Source organism: Balaenoptera ricei, chromosome 3 (assembly GCF_028023285.1).
Source record: "Balaenoptera ricei isolate mBalRic1 chromosome 3, mBalRic1.hap2, whole genome shotgun sequence".
NCBI lineage: Eukaryota > Metazoa > Chordata > Mammalia > Artiodactyla > Balaenopteridae > Balaenoptera > Balaenoptera ricei.
Genome location: NC_082641.1, coordinates 28,446,081 through 28,472,404, shown reverse-complemented (window position 1 = coordinate 28,472,404; position 26,324 = coordinate 28,446,081). Strand labels below are relative to the sequence as shown.

General features: G+C 40.4%; 1 protein-coding gene across 2 annotated transcripts in view; it reads left to right on the top strand.

Moving 5' to 3' along the window:
* The window catches only part of ADAMTS12 (ADAM metallopeptidase with thrombospondin type 1 motif 12), a 387,476-nt gene extending 361,553 nt beyond the window's left edge, over positions 1–25,923 (top strand). For both annotated transcript variants that reach the window (XM_059916187.1, XM_059916186.1), the window contains 2 exons: positions 838–997; positions 22,116–25,923. In XM_059916187.1, coding sequence (XP_059772170.1) covers positions 838–997; positions 22,116–22,294 — 339 coding nt within the window. In that variant the 3' untranslated portion in view covers positions 22,295–25,923. The remainder of the gene's footprint in view (positions 1–837; positions 998–22,115) is intronic.
* Positions 25,924–26,324: the final 401 nt, after the last annotated feature.

The following is a 26,324-nucleotide window of genomic DNA, read 5'->3' as shown; positions in this document are numbered from 1 at the left end:
CAAAAAATAGAATGGTGGTTGCCAGGGACTGGGGCAGGGTGGGCTGGGGGTACAGAGTTTCAGTTTGGAGAGATGAAAAACTCCTAGAGATGGATGGTGGTAATGATTACAGAACAATGTGAATGTATTTAAGGCACTGAACTGCAGAGTGAAAAAATGGTTAAAGTAGTACATTTTATGTTTTATATATTTTACCACAATAAAAAAAAATTTTTTAAGAGTGTATGTATATATAATAAATTCAGACACATTTTCTTACATCCCCAGGATGGTTTCCCAGGCCAGAGACTCTCCCTTCTGCTTCCAGGAAGCCACATCATGACATTACATGAATCTTGTCTGTTAGGTGGCTTGAGGCCACACATGGTACAGCTAGGTCCGTTGCAAATTCCCTCTCCATTCCACCTTGCTTTTCCTCTCCCTCTTCCCTTTTGATCCTCTCTCAGCTTTCCTCGTAGCTCTGTCCCCTCTCCTCACATCTGACTCCCAGCCCCAAATCAAAACCAGTTCAGAGAAACTGGATTGCTGAGGCACCAGAGTCCAGATATGAAATTTTTTTTCTATTTTGCTTGCAGTTCAACCTCTGTCCACATTCTTCAGAGAACCCAATTGTAAATTAAGCCGAATTCAGTTCACACAATCTGTAATATAAACTCTTCCTAAATTCACATCTCCAAATTATCAGTGCCTTTATTCTATGACTCCTTCAAAAAAAGCCTTGTGGTGATGGAGGCTTGCCCCTATTTAACAACCTTGGGGTTAAAGCAGTTATGCTGGAGTTCGCCTGGTGATCCTGGGGGAGAATTCTGACTCTCTCCCTGTGCCCCTCTCTTCCAGTGCACTGCATCCTGTGGAGGTGGCTTTCAGAAGAGGACTGTCCATTGTGTTGCCTCAGAGAACAATAAAACTGAAGACCAGGACCGATGCCTGTGTGATCACGAACCCAGACCCCCAGAATTCCAAAAATGCAACCAGCAGGCCTGCAGGAAGAACGCTGGTAGGTGAATGGATTTGCTCAGGGGGACAGAGCTTTTCATAAATAAGTTGTCCTGCATGACTTGATTTGTGGGTAGTTTTAGCCCCCTTTTACAGAGCTAAGAATCTTAATGCTGAAGAGGCCAGCCAGCTCCCCTGGGAGCCATCTGTCGGATTCCGTGAAGTTCGACATTATTTCCTTGAGGGATTATCTCATCCATTTTCCTGTCTCAAAGCACGTTTACACTGACTTCATCCCACACAAATGAGAATCACTTCTATTTTTTCAAAGATTTCTGAGAAATGCTCTAGCCTTTCTCAGGAACCCAGTCAAGTACTGAATGGACCTTTCTATCAATCTTGCACTGCTGTCTGAGGTCAGGTTCCGTAGAAACAGACTCTGAGGTGCAAACTTGTGTGCAAGGGATTCATTAAGGAAGTGCTGCCAGGGAAGATAGCTAAGGGAGAGGGAAACAAGTCAGAAAAGGGAGGAAGCACAGCCGGGTTGCCATCTCAGGCACATTCCTAGCTTCAGCCTGCTCCCACAGGGAAGCTCCAGGGTGAAAGTTATATCTCAGAGTTGTCTGCTCTTGAGGCCAATGAGCTGAGAGTTCACACACCCACACCTTTCAGCCATTGGCCAACAGCTACCCAGGGAAAGTGGATTTGCAGGTGTTTAAGGCTCTCTACCAGTGGTAGTCTTCTTCCAAAGATTCTTAAGGATGAGAGGTAGTGAATCCTGCTGTTTATTAATCTGCTTCTCACCTCCTTCCAAGCACTGAGGGCTGGCATTCAACAGAGACTGCTGTCAGAGTTAATATCCTGAGAAGAGTTTCCCTAAGGATTGTTTATTTACAAATCATGTATTTATTTAACAGATATTTGCTGGGCGCTTACTTTGTGTTAAACATAATGTCAAACAAGGAACAAAATCACCAACCAGTGAGATACTGATCAGGGCGGTAAGGGTGTTATGACAGCACTTAGGAAGGGCATCATATGTAAACTGGAGAGAGGAGGGAAGGCCTCCAGAGAAAGTGAAGGATGAGTAGAGAGGTCAGGGGAGAGGTTCCAGGAGCAGCTTTCAATGTCTGCAGTAAGCAGGAAGAAGATGATGTCATGGCATATAGGTCTAAATTCAGTACACAGCTCAAGGGGAGTTAGGAAACAGTAGGGCTAGAGGGGTAAGCTGCAGCTAGAGGATAAAGAGCCTCATGAAGCAACGCTGATGAGTTTGGACTTTATCCCTAGGGCAGAAGGGAGCCATTGAAGTATTCCAAACAGGGGAGTGATGATAAGAAAGTCACGCAAGCTGCACTGTGGAAGATAGAGAAAGGAACCAGTTCGGAGACTACCACTGCACCCCAAGCAGGAGATGTACGTGGCATGAACTAAGGCAGCAGAAGCGCAGATAGAGAGAAGTGAGTGGATTCAAGAGCTACTTAAAAGAGACACCAGACAGGACTTTGTGCCGGGGAAAGAGGAGGGAGAACAAAGCCCAGATTTCCGACTTGGGCAGCTGAGTAGATGAAGCTAACATTCTGTGAGAGACGAAGCCCAGGAGTGGGTTTGGGAATGGGGAAAGGTAATGCATTCTGTTTGGGACATGTTTGTTGAGCAGATAAATCATTTAGGTAGGAGTGGTCTGTGATTGGTTTTTACACAGGTGCAGAGGTCAGGAGAGAAGTGTGGGCTGGAAATCCTGAACACAGTGCACTGAGGGGAAAATGCTTCAGGTCTGATGATCCCATGCAACTTCTTCCTGACCAACTTGCATTTGAGGCTGGCTATCATTGACCTTACTTGAACCTCCAAACAGAGCTACCTAGGGCTCATTTTCAGAGGTATTATTAAGTTTTAGCCTTCCAGACTCTTGCTACTCAGTGTGGTGCCTGGACTAGCTGCATGGGCATCACCTGGGAGCTTGTTAGAAATGCAGGATCTCAGGCCTCACCCCAGACCTACTGAATCAGAATCTGCATTTAAACAAGATTCCCAGGTGATTTGGATGCATGTTAAAGTTTGAGAAGCACCCTGTTCTATTTTTTTTTATTTAATTGAAGTATAGTTGATTTACAATGCTGCATTAATTTCTGCTGTACAGCAGTGATTCAGTTATACATTTACATATTCTTTTTCATATTCTTTACCATCATGGTTTATCACAGGATATTGAATATAGTTCCCTGTGCTATGCAGTAGGACCTTGTTGTTTATCCATTCTATATATACTAGTTTGTGTCTGCTAATCCCAAACTCCTAATCCTTCCCTCCCCCTTGGCAACCACAAGTCTGTTCTCTGTGTCTTTGAATCTGTTTCTGTTTCATAGATGGGTTCATTGGTGTCGTATTTCAGAATCCACATATAAGTGATATATGGTATTTGTCTTTCTCTTTCTGAATTACTTCACTTAGTATGATAATCTATAGGTACCTCATTGTAGTTTTGATTTGTATTTCTCTAATAATTAGCGGTGATGAGCATCTTTTCATGAGAAGCACCCTGTTCTAGACCAAGGGGTCAATTTGGGACACTTCCTTTCATGTCATTTCATCACATTCTTTGGTACCATGTTTTTAAAATGCTGAGAGTATAGAATCCTTCTAAGCTGTGATGGTTTTTATATAATTGAGGCAGGAACACGGTCTTGGTTGACCATGCCTAGTGTTATTGTTTTGTTTTTGTCTTTGGCCGTACCACACGGCATGCAGGATCTTAGTTCCCTAACCAGGGATTGAACCCGTACCCCCTGCAGTGGAATTGCAGAGTCTTAACCACTGGACCACCAGGGAAGTCTCTATTGGTTATTTTTAAATTATATATACATTGCACTGCCCAGCAATAAGACAGTTGAAGATAATTGTCAATCCTCAAAATTGGGTTAAATGCATATCTGGTATTTTTTACACTGAAATCTCACACTGAAGAGATGATGACTAATGGTTAACTGACAATGGATGTAAATAAAAATGAATTCCACTCACCAAAAATTATCAAGGCAACAAAAGGTAATTACAAGTTTCTCTCGAAGGCAGAGTCATGCTTAACTCATATAGAAACAATAGGAAAGAGCAGCTGCAAGAAATTCCTTGATTTAAAAAAGACAACCACCCACCCTGACCCCTGTACCCTCTAAAATGCTTTGAAAATAAGCCATTCAATGCCTAGATTCTTCTCAGCCAGCCAGCCATCACAGTAAACATGCCCCCATGCCCATCTTGTAAAATCAGGTATGAATTCATGTAAGGTTTGTTTTCCTCCAGGCCATTTTACTTTCTTTAGGTGCTGTCTAAATTGTTAATGACTTAAAATCTAAATCAGAACTACCATTTCCATAGTGGAGGCTATAGAACTCTTTCCAAGCATATGGGTTAAAACAACATCAAAATATACAAACAGCTCATGAAGCTCAATATCAATAAAACAAACAACCCAATCAAAAAATGGGTGGAAGATCTAAATAGACATTTCTCTGAAGAAGACATACAGATGGCCAACAAACACATGAAAAGATGCTCAACATCACTAATTATTAGAGAAATGCGAATCAAAACTACATTGAGGTATTATTACCTCACACCAGTCAGAATGGCCATCATCAAAAAACTCTACAAACAATAAATGCTGGAGAGGGTGTGGAGAAAAGGGAACCTCCTGCCCTGTTGGTGGGAATGTAAATTGATACAGCCGCTATGGAGAACAGTATGGAGGTTCTTTAAAAAACTAAAAGTAGAACTACCATATGACCCAGCAATCCCACTACTGGGCATATACCCTGAGAAAACCATAATTCAAAAAGAGTCATGCACCACAATGTTCATTGCAGCACTGTTTACAATAGCCAGGACATGGAAGCAACCTAAGTGTCCATCGACAGGTGAATGGATAAAGAAGATGTGGCACATATATATACAATGGAATATTACTCAGCCATAAAAAGAAATGAAACTGAGTTATTTTTAATGAGGTGGATGGACTTAGAGTCTGTCATACAGAGTGAAGCAAGTCAGAAAGAGGAAAACAAATACTGTATGCTAACACACATATATGGAATCTAAAAAAGCGGTACTGATGAACCTAGTGGCAGGTCAGGAATAAAGACGCAGACGTAGAGAACAGACTTGAGGACACAGCAGGGTAGGGGAAGCTGGGATGAAGTGAGAGAGTAACACTGACATATATACACTACCAAATGTAAAATAGATAGCTAGTGAGAAGCTGCTGCATAGCACAGGGAGATCAGCTAGGTGCTTTGTGACGACCTAGAGGGGTGGGATAGGGAGGGTGGGAGGGAGGCTCTAGAGGGAGGGGATATGGGGATATATGTATACATATAGCTGATTCGCTTTGTTGTACAGCAGAAACTAACACAACATTGTAAAGTAATTATACTCCAATAAAGATATTAAAAAACAAAAACAAAAGGGCAACATGCACCCCAATGTTCACTGAAGCACTATTTACAATAGCCAGGACATGGAAGCAACATAAATGTCCATCAACAGATGAATGGATAAAGAAGGTGTGGTACATATATACACAGTGGACTATTACTCAGCCATAAAAAAGAACAAAATTGGGTCATTTGTAGAGACACGGTTGGACCTAGAGACTGTCATACAGAGTGAAGTAAGTCAGAAAGAGAAAAACAAATATTGTCTATTAACACATATATGTGGAATCTAGAAAAATGGTACAGATGAACCTGTTTGCAAGGCAGAAATAGAGACACAGGTGTAGAGAGCAAATGTATGGACACCAAGGAGGGAAAGCGGGGGTGGGATGAATTGGGAGATTGGGACTGACATATGTGCGCTGCCATGTGTAAAACAGATAGCTAGTGGGAACCTTCTGTATAGTCAGGGAGCTCAGCTCGGTGCTCTGCAGTGACCTAGATGGATGGGATGAGGGAGGGGTGGGAAGGAGGTCCAAGAGGGAGGGGATATATGTATACATGTAGCTGATTCACTTCGTCATACAACAGAAACTGACACAACATTGTAAAGCAACTATACCCCAATTTTTTAAAAAGTCAAAAAAATTCATCCAGAAATATTTACTGAATATCAGCTGTCTTCTAGGAATTATATTCATGATGATTAAAAAACAAAAGCAAAACCCTTATGCACACCATTCTTGGGTTGTTGTTGTTTAATTTGGGGAATGAGGGGTACAGAACGCAGTAGAAAAATAAGGAAAGTAATAAGGATAGTACTTAAAGTTGATACAAATAAACATTTGAGTCAGCAGACTTAAAATTTTTTCTTCCAGTTTTATTGAGATATAACTGACACGTAGCACTGTATAAATTTAAGGTGTACAGCGTAATTATTTGATTTACATACATTAGGGACTGACTATCACAGTAACTTTACTGTGTTAGATACTAAATTAAAGAAATAGAAATTTGTTTTCTTGTGATGAGAACTCTTAGAATTTACTCTTAAAAACTTTCATATATATTGTACAGCAGTGCTTATTATATTTATCGTGTTGTATATTACATCCTTAGTATTGTAACTGGAAATTTGTATATTTTGACTGCCTTCCTCCACTTCCCCCTCTCCTACACCCACCTCTGGTAACCACAAATTTTATCTATTTTTCTGAGTTTGTTTTTGAAGTATAACAACACTGTGTTAGTTCTTGGCACACAAGATAGGGATTTGATATTTCTATACATTTCAAGCTGATCACAATGATAAGTCGAGTTACAATCTGTCACCATTCAAAGATATTACATAGTTATTGACTATATTCCCCACACTGTACATTTCATACCCATGACTCATTAATTTTATAACTGAAGTGTGTACCTCTTAACCTCCCTCACCTATATCTTTCCTCCCCCTACCCCACACCCCTCTGGCAACCACCTGTTTGTTCTCTGTATCTATTAGTCTGTTTTTGTTTTGTTTTGTTTTCTGGATTCCACAAATAAGTAAGACCATGCAGTATTTGTCTTTCTCTGAGTTATTTCACTTAACATAATAACCTCTAGGTCCATCCATATTGTCGCAAATGGCAAGATGTCATTCGTTTTCATGGCTGAGTGATATTCCATTGTGTATATATATACCACATCTTCTTTATCCATTCATCTGTTGATGGGCATTTAGGTTGCCTCCATATGTTGGCTAGTGTAAATAGTGCTGCAATGAACATAGAGGTGCATATATCTTTTCTAATTAGTGTTTTTGTTTTCTTTGGATAATACACAGGAGTGGAATTGTTGGATCATATGGTAGTTATATTTTTAATTTTTTGAGGAACCTCCATACTGTTTTCCATAGTAGCTGCACCAATGTACACTCCCACCAACAGGGCACAAGGGTTCCCTTTTTTCCACATCCTGGCCAATGTTTATTATTTGTTGTCTTCTTGATGCAAACCATTCTGAAAGGTGTGAGATGATATCTCATTGTGGTTTTGATTTGCATTTCCCTTTTGATAAGTGATGTTGAGCATCTTTTCATGTACCTGTTGACCATCTGTATGTCTTCTTTGGAAAATTTCTATTCAGATCCTCTGCCCATTATTTAATCAGGTTTTATGTTTTTTGATGTTGAGTTGTATGAGTTCTTTGTATATTTTGGATAGTAACCCCTTATCAAATACACTGTTTGCAAATATCAATTTCTCCTCCCATTCAGTAGGCAGCCTTTACATTTTGTTGATATTTTCCTTCACTGTGCAAAAACTTTTTAGTTTGATGTATTCCCATTTGTTTACCTTTGCTTTCATTTCCCTTGCCTAAGCAGACAGATCCAAAAAAAATTACTAAGACCAATGTCAAAGAGCATACTACCTATGTTTTCTTTGAGAGGCTTTATGGTTTCCAGTCTTAGGTTTAAGTCTTTAATCCATTTTGAATTTATTTTTGTGCATGGTGTGAGAGAGTAGTCCAGTTTGATTCTTTCCCATGTAGCTGTCCAGTTTTCCCACCACTGTTTGTTGAAGAAGATGTCTTTTCTCCATTGTATATTCTTCACTGCTTTGTCATAGATTATTTGCCCATATAAGAGTGGGTTCATTTCTGGGCTCTCTATTCTGTCCCATTGAACTGTGTGTCTGTTTTTGTGCCAGTACTATACTGTTTTGATTACCATAGCTTTGTAGTATAGTTGGAAATCAGGTCACGTGATACCTCCACCTTTGTTCTTTCTCAAGATTGTTTTGCCTATTTGAGGTCTTTTGTGTTTCTGTACAAATTTAAGAATTATTTGTTCTAGTTCTGTGAAAAATGCCATTGGTACTTTGATAGGGATTGCACTGAATCTGTAGATTTCCTTAGGTAGTATAGTCACTTAAACAATACTAATTCTTCCAATTCATGAACACAAGATATCTTTCCATTTGTTTGTGTCATCTTCAATTTCTTTTATCATTGTCTTATAGTTTTACAAGTACAGGTCTTTTACTACCTTAGATTTATTCCTTGGTATTTTATTCCTTTTGATGTGGTTGTAAATGGGATTGTTTCCTTAATTTCTCTAATAGTTCATTGTTAGTTATAGAAATGCAACATATTTTTGTATATTAATTTTGTAACCTGCTACTTTACTGAATTCATTGATGAGCTCTACTAGTTTTCTGGTAGCATCTTTAGGATTTTCTATGTTTAGTGTCATGTCATCTGCAAACAGTGACAATTTTACTTCTTCCTTTCCAGTTTGGATTTATTTTATTTTTCTGATTGTTGTAGCTAGGACTTCCAATACTACGTTGAATAAAAGTGGCGAGAGTGGACATCCTTGTGTTCTTCCTGATCTTAAAAGAAATGCGCTAAGCTTTTCACCATTGACTATGATGTTAGCTGTGGGCTTATCATATGGGCTTTATTGTGTTGAAGTATGTTCCCTCTAAACCCACTTTCTGGAGAGTTTTTTATCATAGATGGATGTTGAATTTTATCAAAAGCTTTTTGGCATCTGTTGAGATGATCATATGATTTCATTCTTCAATTTGTTAATGTGGTGTATCATATTGATTGATTTGCAAATACTGAACCATCCTTGCATCCCTGGGATTAATCCCACTTGATCATGGTGTATGCTCCTTTGAATGTATTGTTGAATTTGGTTTGCTAATATTTTGTTGAGGATTTTTGCATTTGTCCATCAATGATATTGGCCTGTAATTTTCGTTTTTGTGATCTCTTTATCTGGTTTTGATATTGGGGCAATGCTGGCCTTGTGGAATGAGTCTGTTAGTGTTTCTTCCTCATCAATTTTTTGTAATAGTTTGAAGAGGATACATGTTACTCTTCTCTAAATGTTTGGTAGAATTCACCTATGAAGCCATCTGCTTCCAGGCTTTTGTTTGTTGGGAGTTTTTTTTTATTATTATTGATTCATTTTCATTACTGGTAATCAGTCTATTCACATTTGCTATTTCTTCCTGATTCAGTCTTGTGAGATTGTACATTTCTAGAAATTTGTCCATTTCTTCTAGGTCATCCATTTCATTGGTGTATAATTGTTCATATAATTTCTTATGATCCTTTGTATTTCTGTGGTATCAGTTGTTACTTCTTTTTCACTTCTGATTTTATTGATTTGGGCCCTCTTTTTATCTTTTCAAAGAACCAGCTCTCAGTTTCATTGATCTTTATTATTGTTTTATTAGTCTCCATTTATTTATGCTCTGATATATATGATCTTTTTCCTTCTAACTTTGGGTTTTGTTTGTCCTTCTTTTTCTAATTCCTTTAGGTGTAATGTTGGGGTTTTTTTTGAGATGTTTCTTGTTTCCTGAGGTAGGCTTGTATGGCTAAAATTTCCTTCTTAGAACTGCTTTTGTTGCATCCCACAGACTTTGGATCTTTGTGTTTTGTTTTCGTCTGTCTATAGGTATTTTTTGATTTCTTCTTTTATTTCTTCGGTGATCCATTGGTTGCTTAGCAAAATGTTATTTAGTCTCCACATGTTTGTGTTTTTTGAAGTTTTTTCTTGTAGCTGATTTCTAGTCTCATATATTGTATTTGGAAAAGATGCTTGATATGATTTCATTTATCTTAAATTTACTGAGACTTGTTTTGTGGCATAATGTGATCTATCCTGTAGAATGTTCCATGTACATTTTAAAGAATGTTTATTATCTGCTTTTGGATGGAAGGTATATATATATATGTGTGTGTGTGTGTGTGTGTGTATCTCCATTTGGTTTAATGTATCATTTTTTTTTAAGGAAAAATGTTTTTTACTGAAATGGGTAATTGGAACTGGGAAAGAAATGTGGGGATATTTATCTGTTTCTTTCATACATAGAGTGTGTTTGTGATTTGCAGTGTCTGAATTAAGGTTTCATTAAGATCTCACTTTCATCAAGGATAGGATCATCTGAAGAAAAACCAGCCAACCAAAAGGAAAACCCTTAAATCACAAGATACCATTGCCAAAGTCAAAGAGCATATGTGAAGTACATATTCTCTAGTCAAGCTGATCCATGCTGTGTTCTTTTTTTTACTGTTTGCCACTTTATTATGCTTCTCTGATTTTACATTTTTATAAATTGAAGGTTTGTGGCAACTGTGAGTTGAGTAAGACTATTGCCACCATTTTCCCAACAGCATTTGCTCACTTAGTGTCTCAGAGTCACATTTTGGTACTTCTCACAATATTATAAGCTTTTTCATTATTACTAAATTATGGTGATCTGTGATCAGTGAGCTTTTTTTAGAGCTCTTATACTTATTTTTTTTAATTTTTATTTTATATTGGAGTATAGTTGATTTACAGTGTTGTGTTTCAGGTGTACAGCAGGGTGATTTAGTTATACATATACATATATCCATTCTTTTTCAGATTGTTCCCATATAGGTTATTACAGAATATTGAGGAGAGTTCCCTGTGCTATACAGTAGGTCCTTGTTGATTATCTATTTTATTTATAGTAGTGTCTATATGTTAATCCCAACTTCCTAATTTATCCCTTCCCCCCACCTTTTGCCTTTGGTAACCATAAGTTTGTTTTCTGTGAGTCTGTTTCTGTTTTGTAAATAAGTTCATTTGTATGTTTTTTATATTCCACATATAAGTGATGTCATATGATATTTGTCTTTGTCTGACTTACTGCACTTAGTATGATAATCTCTGTGTCCATCCATGTTGCTGCAAATGGCATTATTTCATTACTTTTTATGGCTGAGTAATATTCCATTATACATATATACCACATCTTCTTTATCCATTCACCTGTTGATGGACATTTAGGATGCTTCCATGTCTTGACTATGGTAAATAGTACTGCAATGAATATTGGGGTGGCTGTATCTTTTTGGAGTATGGTTTTCTCCAGATATATGCCCAGGAGTGGGATTGCAGGATCATATGGTAGCTCTATCTTTAGTTTTTAAGGAACCTCCCTACTGTTCTCCATAGTGGCTGCACCAACTTACATTCCCACCAACAGTGTAAGGGGGTTCCCTTTTTTCCACACTCTCTCCAGCATTTACTGTTTGTAGACTTTCTGACGATGGCCGTTCTGACTGGTGTGAGGTGATACCTCATTATAGTTTTGATTTGCATTTCTCTAGTAATTAGTGATGTTGAACATATTTTCATGTGTTTTTTGGCCATCTGTATGTCTTCTTTGGAGAAATGTCTATTTAGATCTGCCCATTTTTTGATTGGGTTTTTTGTTTTTTTTGATATTGAGCTGCATGAGTTGTTTGTATATTTTGGAGATTAATCCTTTGTCGATTGCTTCATTTGCAAGTATTTTTTCCCATTCTGTGAGTTGTCTTTTTGTTTATAGTTTTCTTGGTGGTGCAAAAGCTTTTAAGTTTAATTAGGTCCCATTTGTTTATTTTTGTTTTTATTTTTCTTACTCTAGGGGGTGAATCCAAAAGGATATTGCTGCAATTTATGTCAAAGAGTGTTCTGCCTGTGTTTTCCTCTAAGAGTTTTATAGTATCTGGTCTTACATTTAAGTCTTTAATCCATTTTGTGTATACTTTTGTGTGTGGTTTTAGTACATTCTCTAACTTCATTCTTTTACATGTAGCTGTCCAGTTTTCCCAGCACCACTTACTGAAGATACAGTCTTGTCTCCACTGTATATTCTTGCCTCCTTTGTTATAGATTAATTGACTGTAGGTGTGTGAGTTTATTTCTGGGCTGTATATCCTGTTCCATTGATCTATATTTCTGTCTTTTTACCAGTATGATACTGTTTTGATTACTGTAGCTTTATAGTATAGCCTGAAGTCAGGGGGCCTGATTCCTCCTGCTCTGTTTTTCTTTCTCAAGATTGCTTTGCCTATTTGGGGTCTTTTGTGTTTCCATACAAATTTTAAGTTTTTTGTTCTAGATCTGCAAAAACTGCCATTGGTCATTTGATAGGGATTGCATTAAATCTGTAGATTACCTTGGGTAGTATAGTCATTTTGACAATATTGATTCTTCAATCCAAGAACATGGTATCTTTCCATCTGTTTATGTCATCTTTGATTTTTTCATAAGTATCTTACAGTTTTCAGAGTACAGGTCTTTTGCCTTCTTAGGTAGGTTTATTCCTAGGTATTTTATTCTTTTTTATGCAATAGTAAATGGGATTGTTTCCTTAATTTCTCTTTCTGATCTTTCTTTCTTTGTGTATATAAATGCAACAGATTTCTGTGTATTAATTTTGTATCCTGCAACTTTACTGAATTCATTGATGAGCTCTAGTAGTGTTCTGGTAGCATCTTTAGGATTTTCTATGTATAGTATTATGTCATCTGCAGGCAGTGACAGTTTTACTTCTTCTTTGCCAATTTGAATTCCTTTTATTTCTTTTTCTTCTCTGATTGCCGTGGCTAGGACTTCCAAAATGATGTTGAATAAAAGTGGTGAGAGTGGACATCCTTGTGTTGTTCCTGATCTTAGAGGAAATGCCTTAAATTTTTCACCATTGAATATGTTGTTAGCTGTGGGTTTGTCTTATATGGCCTTTATTATGTTGAGGTATGTTCCCTCTATGCCCACTTTCCAGAGAGTTTTTTTAATCATAAATGGGTGTTGAATTTTGTCAAAAGCTTTTTCTGCATCTATTGAGATAGTCATATGGTTTTTATTGTTCACTTTGTTAATGTGGTGTATCATACTGATTGATTTGTGGATATTGAAAAACCCTTGCATCCCTGGGATAAATCCCACTTGATCATGGTGTATGATCCTTTTAATATATTGTTGGATTCAGTTTGCTAGTATTTTGTTGAGGATTTTTGCGTCTTTGTTTATTGGTGGTATTGGCCTGTAATTTTCTTTCTTTTTTTCTTTTTTTTTTTGTGATATCTGTCTGGTTTTGGTATCAGGGTGATGGTGACCTCATAGAATGAGTTTGGGAGTGTTCCTTCCTCTAAAATTTTTAAAAATAATTTCAGAAGGATAGGTGTCAACTCTTCTCTAAATGGGTAGGGCCAGGTCTTGGCATCAAAATGGGGGCCTCCAGGACAACTCACACCAATGAGTACTCCCCAGTACCTTTGCCACCAGTGTCCTTGTCCCCACAGTGAGCCACAGCCACCCCCCCACCTCTCCAGGAGACCCTCCAAGCCCAGCAGGTAGGTCTGGCCCTGGCGCCTATGATGTCACTGCTTTTTCCCCTGGGTCCTGGTGCACACGAGACTTTGTGCGCACCCTCCAAGAGTGGAGTTTGTTTCCCCCAGTCCTGTGAAGTTCCTGCGATCAAGCCCTGCTGGGCTTCAAAGCCAAATACCCTGGGGGCTCCTCCTGCCAATTCCAAACCCCCAAACTGGGAAGCCTGACATGGGGCTCAGAACTCTCACTCCTATGGGAGAACCTCTGTGATATAATTATTTTCCAGTTTGTGGGTCACCCACCCAGCAGGTTTGAGATTTGATTGTATCACAGATGCACCCCTTCTACCAACTCGTTGTGGGTGGCTTCTTCTTTGTTTTGGAAGTGGAATATCTTTTTTGGTAGGTTTCAGTCTTTTTTGTTGATGGTTCACAGTTAGTTGTGATTTTGGTGTTTTCTTAAGAGGAGGTGAGCTCAGGTTCTTCTACTCCACCATCTTGTCCTTGGACCCTGTTCCAATCTGTGTTAATGTGGTCCGTGAACCAGTAGTATCAGCTTCCTCTGGGAGCTTGTTTAATGTACCATTTAAGGCCAGTGTTTCCTTATTGATTTTCTTTCTGGATGATCTGCCCGCTGATGTATGCATGGTGTTAAATTCCCCTACTATTATTGAGTTACTGTCAATTTCTCCCTTTATGTCTGTTAATATTTGCTTTATGTATTTAGGTGCTCCTATGTTGGGTGAATATATATTTACCTTTATTATATCTTCTTCTTGGATTGATTTCTTGATCATTGTATAATGTTCTGTCTCTTGTTACAATCTTTGTTTTAAGGTCTATTTTGTCTAATACCTGTATTGCTACCATGGCTTTCTTTTCACTTCTATTTTCATGGAATACCTCTTTCCATCCCCTCACTTTCAGTCTGTGTCTTTAGATCTGAAGTGAGTCTCCTATAGGCATACAGGTTTTGTATTTGTATCCCTTCAGCCATGCTATGTCTTTTAATTGGAGCATTTAGTTCATTTATATTTAAAGTAATTATTGATAGATATGTACTTGTTGCCATTTTGTTAATTGTTTTTGTAGTTCTTTTTTGTTCATTTCTTTTCTTTTGTGATTTGATGACTATCTTTAGTGTTATATTTGGATTCCTTTCTCTTTTTTGCGTATCTGTGATAGATTTTTGGTTTGTGGTTACCATGAGGTTTATATATAGCCATATGTATATAATTATTTTAAGCTGCTGATCTCTAAGTTCAAATGCATTTTAACAACCCTGCATTTTTATTCCCCTCTCCCATGTTTACTGTTTTTGACATATTTTATGTTTTTGTTTTGTACATCCCTTAACTACTTATTGTGGATATAGATGATTTTGCTACTTTTGCCTTTTAATCTTTCTACTAGCTTTATACATGGTTGATTTATTACCTTTATTGCATATTTGTCTTTACCACTTAAATTTTCCTTTTATAATTTTTATGTTTCTAACTGTGGCATTTTCTTTTTCACTTAGAGAAGTTCTTTTTAGCATTTCTTGCAAAGCTGGTTTGGTGGTGCTGAATTTTTTTAGCTTTTGCTTGTCTGTAAAACTTTTGATCTGTCTATCAAATCTAAATGAAAGCTTTGCCAGGTAGAGTATTCTTAGTTGTAGATTTTCCCCTTTCATCACTTGAAATATATCGTGCCCTTCTGGCCTGCAGAGTTTCTGCTGAAGAGTCAACTGATAGCCATATGGGAGTTCTTTTCTACTCGCTGCTTTTCCCTTGCTGATTTTTTAAAAAATTTTTATTGGGGTATAGTTGATTTACAGTGTTGTGTTAGTTTCAGGTGTACAGCAAACTGAATCTGTTATACATATACATATATCCACTCTTTCTTAGATTCTTTTCCCATATAGGCCATTACAGAGTATTGAGTAGCGTTCCCTGTGCTATACAGTAGGTCCTTATTAGTTACCTATTTTATATGTAGTAGTGTGTATGTGTCAATCCCAGTCTTCCGATGTATCCCTCCCTACCACATACCCCCCAGTAACCATAAGTTTATTTTCTACATCTGTAACTCTATTTCTGTTTTGTTTTGTTTTAACATTTCTTTATTCTTTACTTTATTTTTGGCTGCATTGGATCTTAGTTGCAGCACGTGGGATCTTCACTGAGGCATGCGGGATTTTTGTTGTGGTGTGCAGGCTTCTCTCTGTGGTGTGCAGGTTTTCTCTCTCTAGTTGAGGCACACAAGCGCAGTAGTTGTGGCGCATGGGCTTAGTTGCCCCACGGCATGTGGGATCTTAGTTCCCTGACCAGGGATCAAACCCTTGTCCCCTGCATTGTAAGGTGTATTCTTTACCACTGGACCACCAGGGAAGTCCCAAACTCTATTTCTGTTTTGTAGATAAGTTCATTTGTAGCCTTTTTTAGATTCCACATATGAGTGATATCATGTGATATTTGTCTTTGTCTGACTTTCTTCACTCAGTATGACAATCTCTGGGTCCATTCATGTTGCTGCAAATGGCATTATTTTTTTCTTTTTTATGGCTGAGTAATATTCCACTGTATATATGTACCACATCTTCTTTATCCATTCTTCTATTGATGGACATTTAGGTTGCTTCCATGTCCTGGCTATTGTAAACAGTGCTGCAGTGAACATTGTGGTGCATGTATCTTTTCTCCAGATAGATGCCCAGGAGTGGGATTGCTGGATCATATGGTAATTCTATATTTAGTTTGTTAAGGAACCTCCATACTGTTCTCCATAGTGGCTGTACCAGTTTACATTCCCACCAACAATATAGGAGGGTTCCCTTTTTTCTCCACACCCTCTCCAGCATCCTTTGCTGATTTTAATTTTCTCCCTTTATCTTTAATTTTTACCATTTTAATTACATTGTGTCGGTATGATCATCTTTGGGTTCCTGTTTTGGGTTCTATGCTTCCTGGTCCTGGTTGTCTATTTTCTATCCCAGGTTAGGGCAGTTTTTAGCTATTATATCATCAAATATGTCCTCTTCCCATTTCTCTCCTGTTCTCCATCTGGGAGCCGTATAATGTGAATGTTAGTACACTTGATGTTATATCACAGAGGTTTCTGAATTGTCCTCATTTTTTAAATTCTTTTTTTTTTCTGTTCAACTTCAGTTATTTCCACTACTCTGCTTTCCAGTTCACTGATCCATTCCTCTGTATCATCTAATCTACTATTTAATCCTTTTAGTGTATTTTTTATTTCAGTTTTTCTATTTTTCAGCTATTTCTTTCTCTTTGTTAATGTCTTACTGTATTCAGCCATTTTTCTCCCAAGTTCTTTGAGTATCTTTACAATCATTACCTTGAACTCTTTATTGGATAGGTTGCCTATCTTCAGTTCATTTAGTTCTTCTGGGGTTTTATCTTATTCCTTCATTTGGAATATATTCCTCTGTTGCCTCATTTTCCCTAATTTGCTGTTTTTATTTCTATGTATTTGGTAGGTTGATTATGTTTTCTCACCCTGGAGAAGTGGCCTTTTGTAGGAGACATCCTGTGTGTCCCAGCCGCATACTCCCCTCTGGTCACCAGAGCTATATGCTATAGGGGTGCCCCCTACATGGGCTGCATGGGTCCTTCTTTTTGTGATGGGCTGACTACTGTGGGTGGTCTGGTAGGTGTGGCTGGCTTCCTACTAGGTTGGTGTGAGGCTCTGCCTTGTGTGGAGACTGCTAGTTGGTGGGGCAGGGCAGGGCATGAAATAGCTGGCTGCAGAGTCCCGGGATTCCCCTGGGTAGTCCTAGCCAGCTTGTAGGCAGACCTGGGTTCAGGAGTGGGTGACTGCAGAGCCGGTTCCTGACATGGCTGGCTGTGAGTTCCAGGGTGTCCCAAAGCTGGTGCTGGCCTGCTGGTGAGAGATACAAGGTGTCTCGGAGCTGGTGTCAACCCACTGGTAGGTGGGGCCAGATCCTGGGACTGCTGGTTGAGGGACTCAAGGTGTCTCAGAGCAGATGTTAGCCTGCTGATGGTCAGGCCCAGGGAGTACTGACATGGCAAGCTGCAGTAGTCCTGGGGCTTGTGTCTACCCACTGGTGGGTGAAACATGGTCTTCAGACTTCTGGCTGCAGGGCCCTGAGGGTCCTGGAGCTGGTGTCTGCCCACTGGTGGGTGGAGCCAGGGTCTCTGGCTCCAGGACCCAGGAGTCCTGAGGCTAGTCTCAGCACCCACAGGGCTGGGCCCTAGGCCCTCTGGTGGACAGGGCCAGGTCCTAAAGCAGCTCAGGGGGTTTTAAGGCAGCAGGCCTGCTGGTGAGTGGGGCTGTGTCTCCACCCGGCTAGTTGCTCAGCCTGAGGCATCCCAGTACCAGTGCTCACAGACTGGTGGCTGGAGCCTGGTCCTAGTGTTGGAGGGAGGATTCCAAAATGGTGCGTGCCAGCACCAGTGTCCTCGTGCTAGAACGAGCTTCCCAAAACAGCTGTCACCAGTGTCTGTGTCCCCAGGGTGAGCTCTAGTTGCCTCTTGTCTCTGCAGGAGACTCTCCAAGATCAGCAGATGGGTCTGACCCAGGCTCCTTTCAAATTACTGCTTCTGCGCTGGGTCCTGTGAGATTTTGTGTGTGCCCTTTAGGAGTGGAGTCTCTATTCCCCATAGCCCTTGGCTCTCCTGATTAAGCCCTACTGACCTTTATGCCAAATGTTCTGGGGGCTCATCTTCTCAGTGCAGGACCACTGGGCTTGGGAGCCTGATGTGGGGCTCAAGCCCCTCGCTTGTGGAGAACCTCTATAATTGTAATTATTCTCCTATTTGTGGTTCACCCACCCAGGGGTATGGGTCCTGACTATACCACATCTCCATCCCTCCTACCTGTCTTGTTGTGGCTCCTTCTTTATATTTTTAGTCATAGAAGAGCTTTTCTGCCAGTCTTCCAATCTTTCTTTCACGTCAATAGTTGCTCTGTAAATAGTTGTAATTTTGGTGTGCCTGTGGGCAGAGGTGAGCTTAGCATCTTCCTACTGAAAGATATTCTTCCAGATGAACAGAACTTTCATTTATTCAGCAAATATTGCTGATCACAAGATACGTCTCAGGCAAGTACTAAAAACTGAGGACACAGAAATGAGTCTGACACATTCCCTGGCCTCACGAAACCCAAAGTCTTACAGACACTGTATTTGCCAACAACATTGAAATTATTTTCCAACTTTTGTGGGCAAAATATTATCCCTTCAACCTAGACATAGCCAACAGCAGGGCAACAAGCTTATAACTGTCCCTTTACATTTCCAAGTATGATTTCTATTAAACAGGCATAGGCAAATTGGGATGTCCTAAGTTGCCCCCAATTATAAGCATTGTGTGCTTCAGCTGGGATACAGTTGGCTGATGAACACAGCATCCTTCATTGTTTCACAATAATAACGAGAACTGGTGCAATTAAGCCCTGCCGTGATGTTGGGCTCCCAGTCATTGTCTAAATGAGCTGCTAAACATAGGTCTGGAGCACAGGCTCCCAAAATAGGTCACCGCTATCCTCCACTCTTCCTTCCAGTTTCCCACTTTCAAACAGGAGGATTCCAGGACCCACATGTTCCCAGGGCTCTGAGGACCACTGAAAAGCTGGGCTCATTATCCAGTGGTTCCCAAGATCAGGCAAGGACACCAGGCTTGTTTGAGCCTCTTTCAGTCACGTAGATGTTGACCTGACAAGTGGGGGCCCTTGGTTGAACAAATGAAGCTGCTCTAGTCAGGGAAGACCTGTCCATGTGGGCCCCTTCTTCCCCATAACCAGCACAAGAGATTCATTTTCTTGGTGGCAGTGCTTTAGAGGCACTGAGGCAGCATTCAGATTCCAGCACCACCATCTGTGTTCCAGCTGTGAGACACTGGGCCAGTTATTAAGCCTCTGTGGAACTTCAGTTTTAAAGGGAGAACAATAGGTATAAGTAAATTTATATGAAGATCAAATGAGATAGCATATGCCAAGCACATTGCCTAGTGTGTGGTAAGTGCTTAAGAAATTGTTATCTGTGTTGTTAAAACAACAGAAATTTAGTCTCACAGTTCTGGAGGCAAGAAGTCCAAAAACCACGGTTCTTGGTAGGGCCATGCTCCCTGTCTCTTAGCTTCTGGTAGTCACCGGCTTTCCTTGGCTTGTAGCTGCATAACTCCAATCTCTGCCTCCATCATCACATGGCCATCTTCCTCTGTGTGTCTGTGTCGTCACATGGCTTTCTCTTTATTGCGTGTGTCTAGCTCTTCTCTCTCTATAAGGACACAATCATGTTGATTAAGTCATCTTAATTTACATCATAATTACATCTGCAAGGAAATATTTCCAAATAAGGTCACATTCACAGGTACCAATGGTTAGGACTTCAACTTTGGGGGAACACTTAAACTTTGGAGGATCCAATTCAACCCAGAACAAAGTTAAAGACTTTAGGGTCCTCTAAGAGGCCTTTTTAGAACAGTAGACACCCTAGAGAGCGGTCACACTTCAGCCTTTAGCAGAAAAGGCTCAACACCATTTACAGAACAGTTCAAGATAGAACATAGTGCCATGTTTGAGCAAATGTTAACAATAATAATACAAGTTTGGAGATTGGGACAGAAGGGATCCATGTGGTCCAACGTGGTCCAAAGAAGCTTTGTGGAGAGAAGGAATGGAAGCTAAGCCTTCATACTTCCTCTGTCTTCTTTTCTTGTAGTAGCCCCAGAGCACTCACATACTCATGGCAGGGAGAGCTACCCCAGATGCACCTTCTCTGTCCACCATCCATAAGGAATTTAGGAGAGGCTGGCTAAGAAATCAGAGCAGCCCTATGATGCCTAGGCGTCCATGCTGGGCCCTGCCCCAATGCCAGAAGCCTAGGGAGGAAGACCTGCCTTGTTCTGAACAGCAGCCCCATGGAGAACACCTGCTTCTCTGGTGGGCACATGGGAGACGAAGAGCTCAGATTTCTATTCCACAGTAGGAACACTTGGCAGAAATGTGTACTCTTTCTGAAATGTCAGATCGTGTATAGAAGTTTCCTGGGGGATTAGAGGGCACTGATTTTTATGAAATGTTTAGGAAGAGGCCTGAAGAAGAAAATAATCAGCAATGAAGAGGTTTGGGGTTCTAGGAGCATTATATGTTACCTACTCCCAAGTGCACTTAACACTTGCAAACCAAATGGAATTCTGACAGCTAACAGAAGACATTTCTTCATGAAAATACAAGGCACAGTCAAGGAAATGATGAGTTCTGAGAAGATAAAAAGCATTTTTTTGCCTTCATGACCTGAAGGTGAAAAATGCATAGAGAGGCAAAAATACTGTCACAGATTTGGGTAAAGAGAATATTACCTCAATTTCTACTTTTACTGACAGTTCTATTTACAAAGGACAGCAGCCTGTTTGGGCAAAAGCTTTTCTTTAGGACTGTTCATATCTTTTCTGTAATGGAGAAAGAAGATCAACCAGAGCTCTGAGAGGCACTGAAGCAAAGTTTGAAACAATTTCACTTTATAAAAGAAAAATGTGCTATTGGGGCCTTACTGAATTCCTTCCAGACCAGGAGTACATGGGCCAGTGCAGTCTGAGTACCACCCATAGAATACGCAAGGGTAGTCCCTGAGAAATATAGTCCAATTCCCTGTTTCATGTATGAGGAAAGGAGGGCCGAAATAATTCAGGAACTTACTTGCCCAGAGTTAGGGTAGAACAAGGATTAGTACCCAAGTAACTAATTGTATCCTTACCCTGGGAATTATTTGTGCAAGTCTTATGCCTTCATCTACATGGTACATTTCTGGAGGGCAGTGACCACATTTTATACATCTATATCCTTTGCTCAGGAAGCATTGGTTAGTTGGCTGACGGGGTGACTGCTTGGTGCTCTGGATGATATGACTGATAAAAGCATGAGCTAGAGTCAAAACTGCCCATGTTCAGATCTGACTATGCCACTTATCAGCTGGATAACATTGTGCAAGTTCTTAACTTCTGTAGGCTTTACGTCTCCTTTTGTAAAATGGAAAGAACAGTTGTATTTACCTGATAGTTACTGCTGTGAAGATTCAATGAAGCGATGCATGTAAAATATTGCATTCAACTATTGCATAACAATCCTGCATAACAAGGCATCTCTAAACTCAGTGCTTTAAAACTACAAGCGTGAATTTTTTGCTCAGCTCAAGTTCAGCTGATCTAGCTTGGCTGTGGTTGGCCTCGGCTGCAGGCTGTAGGTTGGGTCTAGGTCTGCTCCATGTGTCTCATCCTCCTTGGTCCAGTGGCTGCATGAGCCAGAGTCTTCTAACGGTGATGGCAGAAGCTCATCAGGGCAGCCTCGTCCTCCCTCACATTCCAAGGCCCTGCAGGGATCATGTCCACTAACATCCCATTGTCCAAAGCAAGTCAGAGGGCTGAACCCAAAGTCCAGGAGTGGGGAAGTATTCACCACCGGGTGGCCATGGCAAGGGTGGGAATGTATAACATTGCTACACAGGAGTGAATGTCAGTGGATGTCAACCATTATGAATTGTTATGGAGCTTTTCTCAGGAGACACATAAAGTCTTCCATTAATAGAAGTCGCACTTATTCACTTACAAAAGGATAATCTTTGGTTTTTTACCTATTTTTTTTCTCCTCCCACAGATTTACTTTGCACCAAGGACAAGTTATCAGCCAGTTTCTGCCAGACACTAAAAACCATGAAGAAATGTTCTGTGCCCACCGTGAGGGCTCAGTGCTGCCTCTCGTGTTCCCAGACACACATCGCCCACACCCAAAGGCCAAGAAAGCGACAGCCACTCAAAAACCCCAGAGTACCCTAAGTCCAGAAGAAAGCCACCCTCCACCATAGACTGCAGCAGCCTGCTGACCATGACATGTTCTAGGCCCAGGGACCACTTCATTGCGGTTTTACTCTGTGTATTTCAGGTTCAACTTTGGCTCATAACTAAACAAAGCCCACTGTTCTTTAGCCACAAAACATCCCACATAGGAGACATGGGACTGTAATACTCACCGTTCCCTGATAGGCAGGTGAGGTATCCAGGAGAATCGGGCCTCTCGTGAGATCAGCTCGTGGGAAAGGTGCCAAGGTGGGCAAGTCTGTGAAATGATGTCTTTTGTTCCTCCCTTAAAGATAAAAACAGAGAGAGACCAGATTTTTTCCCAGACTACCTCAAGAGTATCAGGAAACAGAGCCACACTTATCCAGGGAACAAATAATCTTGTTAATTTACCTTGGTGAAATCACCCTTTTTTTGTCTCCCTACTTGGGGCAGCTGCTGTTTAAAATGTCATGGGGAGAGCTTTCAGGAACATTCTTGTAATTCATCCAGGCAGGGGACCGCTTTCTTCACCCCGTGTTCAACTGGGGCAGGAAGAGAAAGTGCTGGCTTCACCCTCAGTCTGTCCCTAATCCCTATGGACTCTTCATCTGGGCTGTTTAATAGACTCCCATTCCTTCCTGGAGACGCTAGAAGAAGAGGACATGGGCAGGAACTGTAGGCTTTAGTAAACCTAAGGGATTTAGGTTAGTTCTACAGAAGACATTTCTGACTTAAGGATAATTTCTATGAAAACTCTTAAAAAGCAAATGAACAGAAATCGATTTCTTGCTAGTATAAGGAAGAGAACATGGGCTTTTTGTTCTTCCCACTTCCCTGGCAAATACCCATTCCTTTGCAGGAGAGCAAATGAGTCTTCCTGTGTGACTTTCCCTTCTCTAGCGTGTTCCCTGCCTGAGTCTTCAGGGTGAACGTCTTTTCACCAATAGGGGTTTACACACCACAACTGCTACGGCCAGGTCCACAGCTGCAACCTGCCCCCGCCTACCCTCAGGTTGGAAAATGGAGCTCTAGATTAAAATATTTCCGAGAACCAGGTAAATTGTATTAAGTATAGAAAAACTTAGTATAAACTTATAGTCTCGAGAAAAAAAACTTGAAAAGTGAGGTAAATCTGATCTATTCTCTAGCGCACCCAATAGTTACTTTTGAGGACCTGTTTTCTGGGGTGAATAGGTGAGTCAGGTAGTCCAAAAAAGTGAAATGAAAGTTAGAATGCTTATTCTGGATGTTCCCATCATCACCCATCAGGAGTCAAAGTAGGCTGTGGTCTCAGATTCAAGGTGAATTTCCTGGTTTGTAAGGGGAGGTATTTATATGAACTGAACGTGGAAAATGGGGGGTGTGGAGCCCCCAGGGGAAGAAGCCCTCAGAATCAGCTCTTGACAGAGGGGAAGGCAGGAGAGTGGCCTTCACGTAGTGGGCAGCGTGTCTTCAGTCTCACGCACAGGTACCGTTAACATTCACCATGGAGCACAGTATTCCATCTCTCCCTTGAATTATCTATCCATTCAGCAGAATGGTGCTATTGAAAAATGGTGCTAATGTCTAGTTGGTGGCAGAACAAATATAAACATATAGATAGATGTACAAGTGGGCAAGTCCACATGCATCTTCTGTTAAATTTGTAATGGTGTTGCTGGCCAACGCCAGTTCTATTGCTTGGATACCAGAAGCTTAAATTTTTTATATTGTGCGCTTTTTTTTTCAAGCCATTACTGTGTATTATTCTGATAAATGCCTGTGGAAAATAAAACACTGGGGTTGGGATGAAATTTGAAATAGAGCAGAAACAGGAGGTGAATAGAAATGTTTACCAAAACCAGGGAATTTATTTCTATTTAATTATGTTCTTGTATTCTGTCTTTAAATCTAAACATTGCTGGCCAGTGACAGTCTCTGGTGAAATAAGTTTTAGCAAGAAGATGCTTACATTGTCAGTGATGTAAGTAGAAAAGAACCTGATTTTTTCTAATGAGGCAGTTCTCAAAAACCCCCTGAAGTATAGTGTAGGCTTTCAGGGAGATTAATTTAGTAAGTTGGATGGATTTAACTTAAGCTGGTACTCTGCTATCCTAGGATCATGCATGTCATCAGAGACCTGGATATGACCAGTCTTACAAAACTCAGGAACAAACTCCGATTCCTACTGACCTCAGCAAACTAAACTAGGCCAGATTTCCCAATATGCAAAATGTTATTTATGACCCATGTGGCAAAGAAAGATGGTAGAAATGTAGGAAGGGTCTGTCCAGGTGCTCCATTCTAGGCCTTTCTCTAGTTTCTCAAAGGCAGAATATTGGCCCCTAACCCTGCCTCATGGACATTCACTTCCTGTGTGGGGCTGTGTTGTAAGACAGTTGGGTAGCAGCTGTCCTTCTGGACCCCAGAATCAAGACAGCACTTGCTGCTAGAGTCATTTGACATGGTTGTTGCCTTGACAGTCATGCAGCTTTGGGTCATCAGGGTTTTGACAGGTCCCCGTGCTTGCAATAAGAGAGGGACCTCAGATTAACAGGGAGACTCTGAAGGCAAGAGCCTAAATGGTATCTGACCATCCTTTTGGTGCTCATGTAGGCCAACATGAAGTAGCGTTGTTGGTTTATTTCTTCCATGGCCTCCTTCACACCTTGAACAAGCAACTGAGATGTATAGCAAGAGACACTGGATACACATCTACCATGAATCAGAGAGGCCGCCACAGGGCCTGGTGCTTAAATACATGAAGGTTCTCAAACCCAATTTGGTTTACGTTGCCTCTCCCAGTGGTAGAGTTAGTTAGCTCTTCTCTGAAAAGGTGTAGGTTAATTTAATTCTTAAACATCGAAACATAATTCAACACACCACAAGGAAACAATATTTTAAGAGACTAAATAGTGACTATTTTTGTAAAACAGGAAATCATTTTGTGATACAAGCAATGGCCCCTTTGTAGGAATGACTCGTTTTAATATTTGGTTTTCTTAATCAAGAGTGCAGCTCCATCCAATCTCCTGACCCATCTCTACTTGGTGGAGTCATCCCAGTGTGATGCTTTCGGATATTTAGTGAATGTTTTTGATAACCTTCATCACATTTCTGGAACACAAGTTGAGGGATTTATATTGTTTCAGATCATAATTTCCCAATCATCAGTTGGCTAAAATCCTCCAAACTCTGAAAGCTACACATTGCTACCCCAGAGATTACAGGTCTTAGCTCTTCTCCCTTCTGACTTTAGGATCAAGCCCTGGGACAATGAATCCGTGCATAGTGATTCACTTTCAAGAGAGAGACCACGTGACATGAACTGTTTGGTGCTAAAACTTAGCCAACATATTTGATGCTACTCTTTTTCTGTTGTATTGCTAGTTCAAATATTATTAGTAGTATTATTTTTAAGTTATGTCATTAAAAAAAACCTGGTTTGGGGAAGCACAATTCTACCTATCACTGTCCTCCAAAGTGGTTGTATGTGGTACACGGCCTCATCCATTGCCCTCTCTGCATCTCTGCTGCTTTGCCAGGCCCAGCCTCCTTAAGGGGTACCTTGGTGGGTACCTCAGTATTTAAAACCAGATTGTAACCATAGCCTGCCATTGTGTGGCATCAATAAATGGCCAAGCTCACTGATGTTTCCATGTGATTCATTTACCCCTACTGGGAGACTCCCACCACCCACCAGAGCAACCCTGGAATTCAGCAACCTGGAGAAGGATGCTGTCAATCCTTCCTCCCCCACTCCCTGCACATTCCCTCCTGCTCCATCCCTAAATCAGTATGTCATGAGATGAGTCGCATCCCAGGTGAGGAAGAACTGAGGTCTCTTCTCATGAATGATTGTGCAACAACTGACACAAGCCACCATATGATAATCTGAAGTGATGCCTGAAATCCTCCACAATCCCAGATCCAACGTATTCATAAGTGCAGCTCACAGGATAATCTAGTCCCTCAATCTACCCAAAGTGTAGACATAATGCTTAAGAGAAAGTAATAACGATGATGAAGAGGAATTTGCTTTGGAAAT